Below are 16,227 nucleotides of genomic sequence, written 5' to 3'. Positions count from 1 at the left end.
TAGAAAATAAAAAAAAATACATATGTTAAAATATATTTGGAAAAATTAAACAAAAATATTATAATATTTATAAAAAATGGACGAAAATGGAAACTAATAATACGTTACACATTGGTTTCTTTAAGAACTTTGTTCTTAATTATATTTTGTTTTGGTTTTTTATTTTAATTTTTATTAATAACTCTTTCATGCATAAAAATACTTATTGAAATATATCTTGTTAAAACTTTATTCGCTTTTTTTGGCAAAATTTATTTTTTGTTATTTGTTTAAATTATTGCCAGTGTTATTTTGGGTGAGAGATTCGGTTGAAATTCAAATTTAACAATGATTGTTTTATGTATTTTTCAACCTGGATCTTTCAATCCCTTCCTTAAACGTGTCAATTGTTTTTTCTATAATTGTTGTTGTTTTGGTGTGAAAAGGTTCCTAAAGATGAATGTGTTAAATCTTACAATCAGCGTTTGTGATTTGTGTTTTTTTTTTTGTTTTGTTTCGAAATTTTATCTAAATGGTATCAAAAGGACTGATTTTTAATTGATTATTCTAGTTATCTAGTTTTTTAAAAGGTATAAAATTCTATGAGAAGAACAATGAATTCTAAATGTTGTTTTTTGAGGGCGTGATTTTTGTCTGTGTGCTAAGAGTTTGTGTGTTTATGTGTAGAAGAAGAAAAAGACGACGATAATTGCTTGATTAGTTTAATTAATCAGTTCAACATAATTGGCCGGAAATAGACCATATGTTCCGTCAGGGCCGAGTCCTTGCCACCATCCCTCATCGATCTGATCGATGTGGGTGATGATATCACCAGGATCAAAGGTTATCTCAGATTCATCAGCTAAAAGGATACATTTTCTGATGAAAGGATTCAAGCAACAAGAAGAATATATTTAAAATCTTACCAGCTTGATAGTCATAGAGAGCTCTGGCTTTCAATCCATTATCACTCAAGACATCCTGACAGATAAGGTCATCCTCATTGACAATATCAGCAACTAAAATCACCATTAAAACAATTTATCACTTTCTTTCAAAAACAAACCCAAAAACGTTCCCTTACTCTCATTCATTTGTCGATGGGATCCATTCGAGGAAGATTGCTTTTGCTGCTGTTGTTGCACAGGTTCCGACACCTGTTGGACTACTGTCACCTCATCGGGTGATTGCAATGAATTCGATTTGCTATGTGGTGATCTCTTGATAGTTGAATATTGTTCCTCCTGATCCATGTAATCATCTGTGGCGGCACTTTGGTGAACTTCTTCATTCGCTATTGCTGTCATTTCTGGTTTCACTGGTGCTTCTTCTTGTATGACTTCGATTACTGGCTGAGGAGCAGGAGAGGGAGCAATTTCTTTGACAATATCAACAGGAACACAAACTGCTGGTATTGCTGTTGCTGCAGCTGGCATTGTTGGTGTTGCTACTGGTGCTTCAACTGGCGCTGGTTCTTGTGGTGGAGCTGCAGGTTGTTGGTTATTTAAAGCGTTTATTCTTTGTGCGATTGATGCTCGAGCGGGCTTAGCAGGTGGGGCAGAACTTAATCTATAAAAGTCGAAAAGAGTGTATTTTTGACATGGGAATTCAATCATCTTACTTACTTAGATTGCAATTGCCCTTCGCTGGTGTTTCTTGTGAAGATCGCTTTAGCTGCACCAACTCTAGATCCAATTAATTCACGGGCTTCTTGGTTGCGCAACTGACGCATTCGTTCAGCTTCAGTCATTCCTTGTTCTGAACTATTGAGTGTCTTTTCGGGACTCAAAGGTTGAGGGGATCTTTTAAAAGATGAGAAAATGTTAAAAAGGGTTCTTCAAAATGCTTCTTTTTCCTTACGTCTTAATGGGCACATGGGCTGATTGTAGTTTAGATTTATTAACAACCTGTTTCTCTCTTTCCAAATGCTCTTTCTCCTCTCTCGCACGTTGTTCCTATTATTTAAATAAAAGAAATACACAAAACAAAAATTAGTAAAACTTTAGAACAAAACTTAAACCAAAAACTTGCTTTCTCCAACTTCAGCAATTCAATTCGTTTTTGTTCCTTTTCAGCTTCCAAACGACGTTTTTCTTCTTCCTCCTCCTTTTTCCAGAAATCTTGCATAACAGTTGCATTTAATTCCTTCGTTGGAATAACTCTGGTATAATTAGTTCCAACGGGGGCTTTTTGCTCTTCAACAATTGCTCGAGGTTCTTTGAAACTATATGCTGAACTAACATTCCCGAGTTTTTTAACAATACGCTCCTCGTCCATGTCATCTTCATTGCGTGCGTTTATAGTTAAATGAGCTCCACCGAGAATTTTCGCTACATCATGAATGTGATTGGCACAGGTACCTTTGCGGTTCACCGGAGCACCTTCACCCTAGAAAGAAATGGATTTTTTTATATTTTGATAAAATAACATAAGTATTCGAATTATTTTTTTAGTTAAGTGTAAGCTTTAACCTAATTTTAAACTTACGAGCTATTTTTTTCTTTTTATTTTTAAACATTAAGGAAATGTGGGCTCACCTTAAACTTCTTTTATAGAACAAAAGTTATTAACAGCAAAAACCGGAGAAAGCGAAAAGAGAAGAATAAATTATTGTTACAGGGAATGGCTACCGATATAAATAACAGAGGTGAGTCTCTTTTTGATTATATTCTAACAAGTAATCTGGTAGTAATGTAGGTAGTGAACCAACCTTCGTCACAAATCGACAAGAAGTTTTAGATTTGACTATTGTGTCGTTAAATCTCTCAAATAAAATATTGAATTGGAGAGTATCAAAGGAGAACTCGTTCTCCGATCATAGATACATCCAATTCACACTTATAGAAGGGACCCCAAAACCGATCCAATTCCGGAATTATAGGAAAACTGATTGGCCAAAATATAGGGCGACTCTGAAAAATCTGATTAAACCAGAACTACCGGATCGGCCCTTGTGCGCTCTTGAACTCGATCAAAAGGTTGATGAGCTTACAGCAGCCCTCAATAAAGCCATGGAAATTGCCTGCCCCCTCACTACAGTGCGGGGAAAGAAGAAACCATATTGGTGGGGTGCTGAACTAGATATACTCAGGAAAGGTTGTAGAAGGCTTTTCAATCGAGCAAAGAAGACTAGACATCCCCAAGATTGGGACTACTATAAAGAATCCCTCAAAAAGTATAAACTAGAATTGAGAACAGCCGAAAGATCCTCATGGAGATCCTTCTGTAACTCCATAAAAGAATCCTCGGAGGCATCAAGGATAAGGTAGATTCTCTCCACAAATCCAACAATGTCTTAAAAACTCAGATGGTACATGGACTAACTCTTGCGAAGAAACGGTAAACCTGCTATTAGACACCCACTTCCCGGATAGCTCCCAATCCGTTAATTCAACAAACAGTCCTGGGTCGGGTATTAACTTAATTAATTTTTCCTCAAGATCTGGTTACAAAAGAAAAATTAACATGGGCTCTGAATAGTTTCAAACCTTACAAATCTCCAGGTCCAGATCAAATCGTACCTGCTGAGCTACAATATACCATTGATATAACTTAGCCCATCATTGAGATGATCTTCAAAAGTTGTATAAATCTGGTCTATATACCTCAGCGATGGAGGGATGTAAAGGTAGTTTTCATTCCCAAGGCGGGCAAATGCTCGCATGTCAACCCTAAGGACCTAATACCTATTAGCTTATCATCTTTCATTCCCAAAACTCTGGAACGATTGATCGATATCCATATACGCAACAAAATTAAGAAGAGACTATCAATGTTTCAGCATGCTTACTGCAAAGGGAAATCGGTAGAAACAGCCTTGCACACTCTGGTAAGATCTATCGAATACTCCCTAGAGAAAAAGGAATACATTATGGTGGCCTTCTTGGATATTGAGGGCGCTTTCAACAACGTTGACACATCTGCTATCACTTCTGCTATGACGACCTTAAACGTCGAATACTCAATCTGTAAGTTGATTAATCTAATGCTAAAAAGCAGGATCATCAGCTCTAGTTTGGGAGATTTTTACACAAAAAGGTCTGTCAGTAGAGGCGCTTCGCACGGCGATGTTCTGTCCTCTCTCCCTTGAGAGGGAAGGCTACAGAGTGGTTTCGTATGCCGATGATGTTGCTATCGCCGTCACAGGGAACATCCTACTACACTGAGAGACCTCCTCCAAAACGCACTCAATATGCTCACTAGATGAGCGGATCACTGCGGACTTAGTATTAATCCTCAAAAAACAGACCTCGTCCTTTTCACACGGAAATACAAGATCCCAGTAATTGTACCTCCTTCATTAAAAGGTATACCACTAATTTTTACCAATGAAGCCTAATACCTTGGTCTGATATTGGACAAAAAATTAAGTTGGAAATCCAATATACAGGAGTTAAAAAAGCTACAGCAACTCTTTTCCTTTGCAAAAAAGCTATAGGAAGCAAATGGGGTTTTCAACCTCGCATAACCTTCTGGCTATACACATCGGTCATCCGACCAATACTTATGTACGGGGTTTCAGTATGGTGGACTGCACTGGAGAAAGTCACATACTGCGACAAACTCAGCAGAGTCCAACGTACTGCATGTCACTGCATAAGCGGGGCATTGAGAACCACACCCTCAGCAGCGTTAGACACTCTCCTCCATCTGACACCCCTCGACATCTTCAGTAAACAAGTGGCAGCGAGTACAGCGATAAGACTTGACTCCTCATCTCAATGGACCAACAACAATGTGGGGCACTCCATCATTTTGAGTACATAGACTACACTATTCCTAAACTCCTACTTGGAAAAAAAATCCAGGTATCCATTCCATCCAGAGACGAATGGGAAGACAAAAAACTCCTGGATAACAAAAGTATTCATTTTTATAAAGGTGGACCCAGGAGGAGTTAGTAGTGGTGTGTACTCAGAAAAGCTTAATCTAAGCATCTCATTCCGCCTCCCTAATCATTGTAGCGTGTTCCAAGCGGAAATTTTAGCGATCAAAGAGGTTCTCTCCTGGCTAAGAGAAAACGGGATATCAACTTCTGATATCCGCATCTTCTCTGACAGTCAAGCTGCTATCAAATCCCTTGACGGTGTCTCAACCAAATCTTTAAAGGCCCTCGATTGTCGATCGTCTCTTGTGGAGATGGCGCAGCAATTTAACATTCACCTCTGTTGGGTGCCGGGCCACAGAGACATCACAGGTAATTGTAGAACCGATAAACTCGCTAAAAATGGAACCGTCATGCTTATTTCACTTGAAAGGGAGAAGATAAGTATACCGATAGCTACATGTAAACTTATGCTAAAAGAAACAGCTTTTGCGATAGCAAATTCTAGGTGGCACAACTTACCAACATGCGCAGCTACAAAACTCATATGGCCTTCACTGGACCTAAAGCGCTTTAAAGACTTGTTATCTAAAAGCAGACTTCATATTAGCTCCCTAATAGGTGTTCTAACGGGACACTGTTTTATAGGCATGACTTCTGTAGGAGCTGTTTGGACGAAGAAGAAGAGGAAACAATCTCTCACCTCCTCTGCACTTGCCCTGCTCTTTCACTCAGACGCAAACTTCATCTGGGGGACTTCTCTTTTGATAATCCCAGTGAACTAGCTAAAAAGGATATCAAATATCTTCTTCGCTTTATAAAAAGCTCAAAATGGTTCGACTAGTAAGAAGTAATTCTCTAGATTCATGTGGTATCACAATGGGCCTTTCTCTTGGCCTAAGTGTGTGGATTCTAATCCGCAGCCACGTTAACCTAACCTAACCTACAGGGAATGGCAAAAGGCTGTTTTAAGCGTATTAAAAGTAAATGACTGTAAGGCCTCATTTATAAAGCTTTTGGATTCTAGAAATATGTGCAGTGGCCGTAATTGGTAGGCGAACAGAATATCATCTATTTGGCAACGTTGGGCCGGGCAATTTTAAAGCAATTAAATTAAGACGATTCTGGTAATCGGAAAATTATGTCTAGCATCACATGGGATGATATTCATAATATGGCGACAACACTTGGCAAGCATATCCAAGAGTAGGTCTTAAGAAAGTGATGTAAGGCAAATAATTTACATTAGCATTATCAAATTCTTCAAGGTCAAAATTGTATTTAACTTTGTAGATAGGTTGATGTCTTCTTTCGTGAACATATAATATTTTTTCATTGGTTTATACATACGTATTTATTTATAGAAAATTACGGTTACACGGAGAATAAAATTGACTAAGTTAATTTTAAAATGTGGAGCGAGATATTATTACCCGCAACCACTGAAGAATCTCTTAAAAAAATACTGATATCATGTAAAGTAAGGAAAACGATTAAAGGTCCAAGGTGACACTCTTGAGGAACTCCAGATGTGTCATTAATAGATTTTGAAGAGCGCAAGAAAAAAGAACTCTATAGATTCGAGATTCTAAGTATGAACTACTATGAAAAAGTAAGCCGAAAGCTTTGAAGTTGAAGTCATTGGGCAGGTTCTAGCATCTGATTGGCCAGCTGCCAATACTACTTATTTATATATGCGGTCGCAACTTAGAGTTCTGTGAGGAGAATATGCAGCTTGATATGAATAGTGCGAACAATTGGTTGTGCAAGAACAAATTTAAAAAAATATCAACAAAGCCAAGTGCATGTGTATAAATAGCTTAGAGTCAAATGTAAGCCTTTCCTTAAATGGTGAAACAATTGAAAGAGTAAGCACAGTCAAATATTAAAAAGTGTTCATTGACAGTAAACTTAAATTTGATTTTCATTTAAATAAACTTTGTAACAAAATTTCAAAAAAAATAGATTTCTTGACCAGAATAAGAAAAAATATTTCTCAAAATTGTGCTTTGACAGTTTACAATACTTTGTATTTCCTCATTTCAATTCTGTTCATCGATAATATATACATGATAGATAAAGATATTCAAAATTAACACTTTGTAAATTTGTTATTAGCAGATCGAAAAGCTTTGAAAGCGTCGTTAAGGATTGTTTGAAAATGAAACAAAAACAATAAATAATTTTCGTCTAGAGAAAAATTGTGAAACGATAAGAATTGGGGCATTCTCATCGTAGCTTTTATAGAAGCAAGTCCTTGTGATTGGAATACGACCTAGACATTTTAATAGCCCTTTTAATTATACATAATTTATTATAAAAGTCCTTCTTTGCCCTTTCATCAGAAGTGGGATACATCCTAAGCCAGAAGAAGGATTTTGATTATTGGGATCCTAAAGAAAATTCAAGACAGAATTGTTGCTGAGGAAAAATTTCGAGATATTTCTAAAGAAATAATTGGAAGAAAAGTCCAGGTATTTGGAGTTTAAAAATGAAAAAAAAAAAAACATTTTTTTCAAGATAGAAAAGATAAGTAATTTTTTATTTTTTTTTCTTATATATTTAATGTTGTCGCAGTTTTGAAGAAGGTGACGAATTTTGAAAGTTGTGAAGCCACCTCATACAACGATTTTGTCATGGAAAAAATTGCTCTAATTCATCAGTTACCATTTGAAATTCCTGAAGATATGATAGTTCGAATTGTTATTGGTTGTATAACTGATTTAAGTTTAAGAAATTCGTTAACTTTTGTTATGCCAAACAATGTTCAGAGCCTTATTGATCATTTATCCTCAATAAGTAATTCTTCAAGGCGTATTGAAACTTTAAATACGTCTAGTTTTCAAAAACCTAAAAATCAATTTTCACACGAGTCACTCAAACGATCTGCGTATTCTTACGCATCTACAAGTAAACGTATCAAAATTGAAAAAAATTGTTTTGCTTGCGGTAAACTAGGCCACATTCGGACTTATTGTCCGAATATTATAACAACAAATACTAAATTGAAAGAAGTTACAAATAAAAATGAAAACCTTTGCAATTTTTGTAAGAAATCTGGTCATGTTGAGAATTCATGTTGGGCTAAGCAACGTTTGGATAAAATAAAAGTTAATGCGTGTAACAAAGTATGTCAATCAAATTATTCGGATGTTGTAATAAATAATGAACATTATGGTTGTCTTTTTGATACTGGTTCAGATTGTTCTCTCATAAATGAGAGAATCGCTTTTAAATATGAAAAATGTATGGAACCATGTAGCCAATCCATCCAAGGAATAAGTCAAAATTCTATTAATCTTTCAAAAAAGTTGACATTGCTTGTAGAGTTCAAGGACATTCATTTTGAGGTGACCTTTTACGTTGTTGGAAAAGAATATTTAGATGTTGACTTAATTATTGGAAGAGAAGTACTCAAGGATAGTTCTTTAGAAATAGTAGCAGATTCTAAAGGGTCAGCTTTAAGAAAAAAACATATCGTGAATTGCCTCTCAAAAGTAGATTCATCCACTTTGGCTAAATTATCAGTTATTGAAAGTGAAAGTTTGAACAAAATGTTAAGTAAATATTCTCGTTATATGATAGAGGGCTTTCCGGACAAAAAAGTTAGAACAGGTTGCCTTAATATTCGCCTGATGAAGGATACGGTGGTAAACTATCGTCCATATAAAATGGCAATATCAGAAAAAAAAATATTATCGGACATCATTTCGGATTTAAAAAAACATAATATTATAAGAGATAGTTACTCGCCTTTTGCTAGCCCTGTTATATTGGTTTCAAAAAAGAATGGTAAACATCGGATGTGTGTGGATTTTCGTGCATTAAATAAAATAACAATTAAAGACCGTTATCCATTGCCAAGAATAGATGATCATTTAGACCAATTAGCTGGGAATAAATATTTTTCGTCTTTGGACATGGCATCGGGATTTTATCAGATTCCTATAGCTGAAGATTCAATTGAAAAAACGGCATTTGTTACTCCTGAAGGGCATTTTGAATTCTTAAGAATGCCTTTTGGATTAGCTAATGCTCCTGCAGTTTTTCAGCGAGCAATTGATAACGCCTATAACTATGAAATACAAAGTAAAATTGCACTGGTTTATATGGATGATGTAGTCATTCCATCAACAAGTGTTGAAGAAGGCATAAAGCGAATTGATATTGTATTGAAAGCTTTGACTGAATGTGGATTTTCATTGAATATTGAAAAATGCAAATTTCTTCAGTTACAAATTGAATATCTTGGCAGAGAAGTATCTGTTGAAGGTATAAGACCGAGCTCCAAAAAAATAGATGCACTAATGTTAGCCCCATCTCCAACAAATGTGAGACAAGTCAGACAGTTTATGGGTCTTGCAAGCTATTTTCGTAAATTTATTCCGGAGTTTAGTGCAAAAACTCATTGTATTACACGACTTATTAAAAATGATGTTAAATTTGATTGGAGTCAAGAATGTGAAGAAGCTAAGTTATATATTGTGAACCAATTAACGCAAAGACCTGTTCTTACAATTTTCAACCCTGATTTACCAACAGAATTACACACAGATGCGAGTGCTCTTGGTTATGGAGCTGTGCTTTTTCATCGTATTGAAGATAAATTACGAGTTGTAGCATATTTTAGTAAAGCTACTAAGCCTTTTGAGACAAAATATCACAGTTACGAGTTGGAAACACTTGCTGCTGTTAATGCAATCAAACATTTTAGAACTTATTTGTTAGGTATTCGATTTACTTTAGTAACTGACTGTAACGCAATAAAATCTACAAAAGATAAACGCGATTTAATGCCAAGAATTGCACGATGGTGGATTTATCTACAAGATTTTGAATTTGATATAGTTTATCGCAAGGGGATAATGGTTCAACATGTCGATTATCTAAGTAGAAATCCACCCACTAAAATCTGTTACAGACTTTCAAGTTTAACAGATAACTGGTTGCAAGTAGAACAACAAACAGATTCTATGACAATCGATATAATGAATCAAGTAAGAGATAAAGATACTGAAGCTATTTCAAAGTACACTATAGTCAGAGGGCTTTTATACCGAAAAGATAAAAGTGGCAATAAGTTATACGTTCCTCAAAAATGTCGATTGTCTCTTATTAGAAAATACCATGAAGATAATTGCCATATAGGTTGGGAAAAAACTATTTTCAAAATGAGAGAACATTTTTGGATGCCGTCGATGGCAAGGAATGTCAGAAAATTTATAGAATCATGTGTAATTTGTTTGGTAGCCAAAAGGCCATCTGGAAAGAAACAAATAACGTTACATCCAATTGATAAACAACCGATTCCTTTTCATACTATACACATCGACTGTATGGGTCCTTTTGCTCCAAAAACAGAAGGAGTTGATCGTTATGTACTTATTATCATTGATGCGTTTACCAAATTTATAGTTCTACGTCCATTGAAAACGTTGCAAGCATCACATACAATACAATGTATTAAAGATTTTATAACTTTATTTGGAGTGCCTCTAAAAATTATCACTGACAAAGGAACAAATTTTACAAGTGATGACTTTAAGAAAATGTGTTTATCATATGGAATTGAACACCACATGATTGCTCCAGGAATAAGCAGAGCAAATGGTCAAGTAGAACGATATGTTGACACGGTTGCAAATCTTTTAAGAACTAATTTTGATGCAAACATAGAATGGACAACTTACCTTAGTCGAATACAACTGACGTTGAACACAACAATTAATAAGACAACAAAATTATCACCTTTAAAAATACTAACAGGAATAAATGACAGAACACCACAAGTTGGGATTTTATTTTCTCAGTTAAATTTGGAACCAGAGTATGATGATATAATTTCGATAAGAGAATTAGACGATAAAAATATTAAAGAAAATGCAACTAAAATGAAGGTTAGATTTAATCGAAACAAAACTAAGCCAACACGGCTAGAAAAAGGAACGAAAGTTGTTTATAAAAGCAATCAGATTCGACAGTCCAAGTAAGATGTTCAATACCAAGGAGTATTTGAAGTGGTAGGAATATTACCTTTTGACCGGTATAAGCTTAAGCGAGGAAATTCAAATACTGTAATAACCGCATCACGAGAATCTCTTAGGCCTATTATTGTTCAAGATGAGGTTGATCAATAGATTCAAGGTAAATTTATTTAAATGCCAATTTGAGAAATTTGTGGTCTGTTTGAGTTATGTTTCATTTGAAAGTTTTTGTTTAAATAACGCAATAGACAAGCTTAAGATTGCCTCTGAGCTATTGTAACTTTTGAAAGTTGTTGGTACAATAGTCAAGCTTAAGATTGCCTCTGAGCTATTGTAACTTTTGAAGTTGTTGGTACAATAGTCAAGCTTAAGATTGCCTCTGAGCTATTGTTGTTAATATCGTTGATTAAATTACATTGTTTACGTAATAGACAAGCTTAAAATTGCCTCTGAGCTAATGTAAATGTAAATTGTAGTTGTTCTCAATGGTGAATATGTTCAAGCTTTTGTATTAAACCTGGATTGTGCTTTCTTTATTTTGTTAATAAAGATAAAATGTTGTTATTGCATAGTAACTAAATTGGTTTTGTTTTAGATTTTGGAACAATTTAAAAACAAACTGGGAATGCGAATCATTGAGATGATTATACCTGAACTCAATTTAATTTAATTTTTTTGATTAAAATTGCTGAAAAATTATAATTGTTACTTTTTTTTATTGTTAAATGTTGATTATTTTTTTTGTTGTCCTAAAATGATGTTTAAAATTACATATTATCCTTAATGTTGATTCAATATAACTGTTTGATATATTAAATCGAAATCAAAATAAATTGTTAATTTATAAATTTGAAATGATTGGTTTTGTGTATAAGAACCAAAACTTATAAAATGCATCGAGAGCGAGGATGGCCGTGATAAAGATAAAGATATTCAAAATTAACACTTTGTAAATTTGTTATTAGCAGATCGATAAGCTTTGAAAGCGTCGTTAAGGATTGTTTGAAAATGAAACAAAAACAATAAATAATTTTCGTCTAGAGAAAAGTGAAACGATGAGAATTGGGGCATTCTCATCGTAGCTTTTCTAGAAGCAAGTCCTTGTGATTGGAATACGACCTAGACAATTTAATAGCCCTTTTAATTATACATAATTTATTATAAAAGTCCTTCTTGGCCCTTTCATACATAAGAGTAGTGTTGGAAATCAAAATAAACTTCAAATTATGCAAAATAAAGCAATGAGAGTAATTTTAAAATGTAATACAATGACGCCAATTAATCAAATGTTGCTATCTCTGGCTAAATGTTGATCAGCGTCTTAAATTCAATACGCTTATCATGATTTTTAAAATCAAACATAATATATATCCAGTATATTTACAGAGAAATGTGGAGTACATAACCAACAGTAGATACTTGTTGAGAAATCTTGGTGACTTCCGACTTCCGCTGTACAGAAGAGCTCAGACCCAAAACAACTTACTATATAAAGGTCTTCAACTTTTCAATATGCTTCCTAGTAATGTGAAAATAATATCTATATTGAATGTATTTAAATCAAAAATGACCTATCTTCTTTATAATAACTTAATTTAAAGACTGAATTAAGTGTTTTTTAAACTAATAAATACGAGTAAATTACAATTACAATTACAAAATATGTCCAGTTTTTCTCCTCACTCAATTTGCTTTGAGTGGTGAGGTGTTGTAGGATCTGGGGGCTTATGCTTATGCAACTTTTCCTATACACCAAGTGTTTACATTACCTCCTCGTGGTAACCACCGGATACTGGTTATATCTTTAGATATAACTTGCGAAACTTGTAAGCGCGGGTGCAAAATCGGGGAAAAAAATCACCTTATCAACGGCCCAACAAATTTGGAGGTTAGTGCGAGGGGCTAACAACCCCTCCACAGTGAAAAACTTGAAAGTTATGAGAAAGATACCAGCCTCCGATAATGAACCTCCTCTTATGGTAATCAGACCCAAAACGACAACGGACTACGCATTGAGAGTTTGTACCTGGAATGTAAGAACGCTCTACACTCCAGGTGCAACTCAGAAACTTGAATCTGTCCTCTCGCAGTATAAGGTAGATATTACTGCGATCCATGAAATACGATATATAGGATCAGGGACAATGAAGAGAAAGAATTGCGACATTTATTATAGCTGTCATCAAAGATTGCATATATTTGGATGCGGATTCGTAAAAAATCGTACTCGGAGACTTCAATGCAAAAATCGTAAAGGAAGACAACTTTGGCGGATTAGTTGGAAAGCACAGCCTCCAAGAATAAACAACAGATAAGCTCGAATATCAAACGACAAAAAAACACGTGCGGCCCAAAGAAAGAAGTTCAACATCGGTTGCCTTAGCACATTGGAGAATGCCAGAGACTACAGTGAGCGCCTGAGCGGGCCAATTTGGCGTCAACAATTTGTGGAACCAATATCGCGAAATAATAAAAAAAAAAATGTAGCCGAGACTTCCATAGGTTACTAGCCACCCCCGAAAAAGAACCCGTGGTATGATGATGAGTGCGTGATATTGAAAAGAGAGACTAAAAATGCACGTGTGCAGATGCTGCAAAGAAAAACAAGAGCAGCAAGGGAAGAGTACCGCACGAAAAGGAGAAATGAGAAAAAGAACCTGCGAAGGAAGAAAAGAGCATCCGCAGTTTCTTAGTGCAAAGATCTCGGGCCAAGAACAACACCCGACATTTCTTTAAAAGGTCGAAGCAATTAGCTTCCGGTTTCAGAACCGTTACACAAGCTCTTCGAAACAGTGAAGGAAACCTAGTCACCGAAGCACAGGGAATTGTAGATGTTTTCAAGCAGCACTTCTAACAGCTGCTGAATGCGCAAAATGTTGAGCAAGATAATGACGAAAGAGAAGTAAGACCAGTCAATGAAGACCAAGTCCCAGGCCTCAGGAGAGAAGAGGTAGAGAGAGCCATCCATCCGGGTCGGATGGCATACCCGGTCATCACCAAAGTGTGGGAGGAAGAATGCATACCCACTGACTGGTCGATAAGCTCCATATGTCCCATCTACAAAAAAGGCGACCCAATGTTATGCAAAAAATACCGTGGCATATCCCTGCTAAATGTTGCTTAGAAAATCCGATCCAAAGTACTGTGTGAGCGTCTTAAACCTTTCTGCAACACAAATATCGGCACTGAGGCAGATCCTGGAAAAGACCAACGAATTTCAAGTAGAGACCCACCATTAAAAAATTAATACTTGGTTTGCTTATAACAAACAACAACTAAATTTAAACCTAATTGTAAACAATTCTCGTTTTATCTGCTTTTGGCGAAATTGCAGAATGTACCAGCGTGAAGTCACTATTCTCATGGCTATTCTATAAAAGTCCACCAGACCACTTCATCACCCTGTCTGAATAATTTTTAGATACATATCCTTTTTAAAAGCAAAACAAGATGAGGTAGGTGGAGATTCCAATGTCATGTATCGGCGGAGTTTTGAATATCGATTAGACGTTTTTAGGTCGTGTTGTTTTTTCTGTCATAATGCAGATGGGGATAGGAACTTGTTCGCTTTTAGTACTTGTACTTTTCAGCTTTGAAATTCTGTTCATTTTAATTTGATTTCCATACAAAAGGAATGGAAACAAGAGAGATTAAAAATGTTGTCGTGTGTCATACTCATCAGTCATCACTCTAGTTATCATCGTCACCGATTTCAATACCATTTTTGTGCTCTGGATAATTCCATATCCATCACATAACATGTTGTTTGTCATTTGTTTTGTTTGAAAGTTAAACACTCAACTTTCCAATAATTTATCTTGTCTCTACAAAAAAAATAAACTTTCAATACAGGTGGGAATGTGTACATAGATTAAAAGTAAACATTGAACCTTTTTCAGATTAGATAAAGAGGAATACGAACTACGTCGACACATGTAATTTAATAACCACATTCCTCTCCTATAAAAGGCTGACTACAGTCTTTTCTTTTGTGATTGGAAATTTGCAATTTGCACAAATCCCACAGCACGAGACATTGAAATTAAAAAGAAGCCTGGGAATATTCCCGCAGCCAAGATATACCATTGCCAATTCTCACGTTCTCTCTCTTGTTTTTTGTAGTGTATTTTTTGAAACTAGGTACATGCATATTTCTCACTTACCTGCCAGTTAATTAGAAGAAATTTATTCAGACCAGTCTTGGGATCTTCGATACGCACGAAAGCGTACATAATCTTGCCGCTATTCAATTCCTCGGTTAGCTCTTCGATGCCACCCTCTCCGCTGCCTACGACTTTGAGGTCATTTGAATTGCCCTCATAGCCATAAAGTGACCTAATGAAGAAAGATCAAAAAAGGGATAGAGACGACAACTCCTAGACACAATAACAATTATCGATAGTATCAAAAGAAAAACATACCAATCGGTGGTGCTTTTGTCATCGAGAACGTCTTTCCATGCGGCGATGATCTTCTCGCGGTGCTTCTCAAAACTGATGGCCATGTTTCTGTGGTGCCTTGTTCTCTATTTTTGTATGTATCAAAATGCAATAAGAATTATTGTCTGCTACTCCAACCGGCGGCGGCAGTGGTGGCGGCTGCAGTGGAATTATTACTCAACTACCGAAACCGATGATGATGACACAAACTTTTCTGGGATCTTTACCTACTCATACTTTAAATGTTATTATTTTTGCTTTGTTTTAAGTTCCACTTCTTCTTCCTTCCCGAAATTTTGAATATAAAATTGATTTTTCTGCTCACCTGGTTTGGATTTCTCGTGCAAATCGATTGTTTCCTTGGAATAAAATGAACAATAGCAACAAAAACTTGCGATTTGAAATCAAAATTAAAGTTTTATTTGGAATGTTAAATTACATTTAATATTTAAACAATTTATTTTCAACTTTATTGATGTTGTGAGTTTCTTGATTTTTGCTTTTTAAATGAAATGAACTTGAATGCGGAGCCAAGAGAAGAATGTTGGCTCTTGGTTCTTCTTAGAGTCGTCGTCGTCGTTCTCGGTTCTCGTTCGTCGATGATGAAGATAATGGTTTGGTTTGGTTGGGTTGATTTTTGGTATCAAGCTTTTAGTGGTTTGGCGATGAAAAATTGTGGATTTTTGCTTTTGTATGCTTAATGCATTTTGACATTTCTTTTTGGTAATTTTATCAATTCTTCTTTGGCAAGTGGTTTATCTTTGTTTTTGAAGAGCAGAGTTGCATTTTCAAAGGTAGTTAGAGTAGTACAATAGGTAAGTGGTCTATGTAGTGTATTCGTTTCTACTCAATGACGGTTTTGTTTTCTGTTTTGTTGTTGACAACAACTGTCAAAGACAAGACATTGTAAACTGGCAATGCTTTTTAATAGCTCCAATTATTTACAACAGATGGCGCTTAAACACAATTGATTTAAAAAGTCAAATGTTGGTGGATTTTA

The 16,227-nt window shown here is 35.4% G+C and overlaps 1 protein-coding gene across 3 annotated transcripts; it reads right to left on the bottom strand.

Annotated features, from left to right (window-relative positions):
- Window positions 1-331: 331 nt before the first annotated feature.
- LOC129940874 (drebrin-like protein) lies at window positions 332-15,958 on the bottom strand. Of its 3 annotated transcripts, none has more exons than XM_056049396.1 (9): window positions 15,553-15,958; window positions 15,210-15,454; window positions 14,952-15,123; window positions 2,011-2,367; window positions 1,840-1,934; window positions 1,605-1,781; window positions 1,064-1,542; window positions 906-998; window positions 332-841 (listed from the first exon to the last, which is right to left on the bottom strand). In XM_056049396.1, the coding sequence occupies exons 2-9, from the start codon at window positions 15,290-15,292 to the stop codon at window positions 702-704; spliced, it is 1,596 nt and encodes a 531-aa protein (XP_055905371.1). In that variant the 5' UTR covers window positions 15,293-15,454; window positions 15,553-15,958; the 3' UTR covers window positions 332-701. The 3 variants fall into 3 exon arrangements, with proteins under 3 accessions (XP_055905371.1, XP_055905370.1, XP_055905369.1); XM_056049395.1 differs by having other exon boundaries at window positions 1,064-1,548; window positions 15,210-15,463; window positions 15,553-15,952; XM_056049394.1 differs by having other exon boundaries at window positions 1,064-1,548; window positions 15,553-15,952.
- Between the last annotated feature and the right edge of the window lie 269 nt (window positions 15,959-16,227).

This window comes from Eupeodes corollae, chromosome 1, assembly GCF_945859685.1.
Source record: "Eupeodes corollae chromosome 1, idEupCoro1.1, whole genome shotgun sequence".
In the NCBI taxonomy this organism is placed as follows: domain Eukaryota; kingdom Metazoa; phylum Arthropoda; class Insecta; order Diptera; family Syrphidae; genus Eupeodes; species Eupeodes corollae.
The sequence above is the reverse complement of the archived record's forward strand: the minus strand, read 5'-3'. Positions and strand labels throughout refer to the sequence as shown.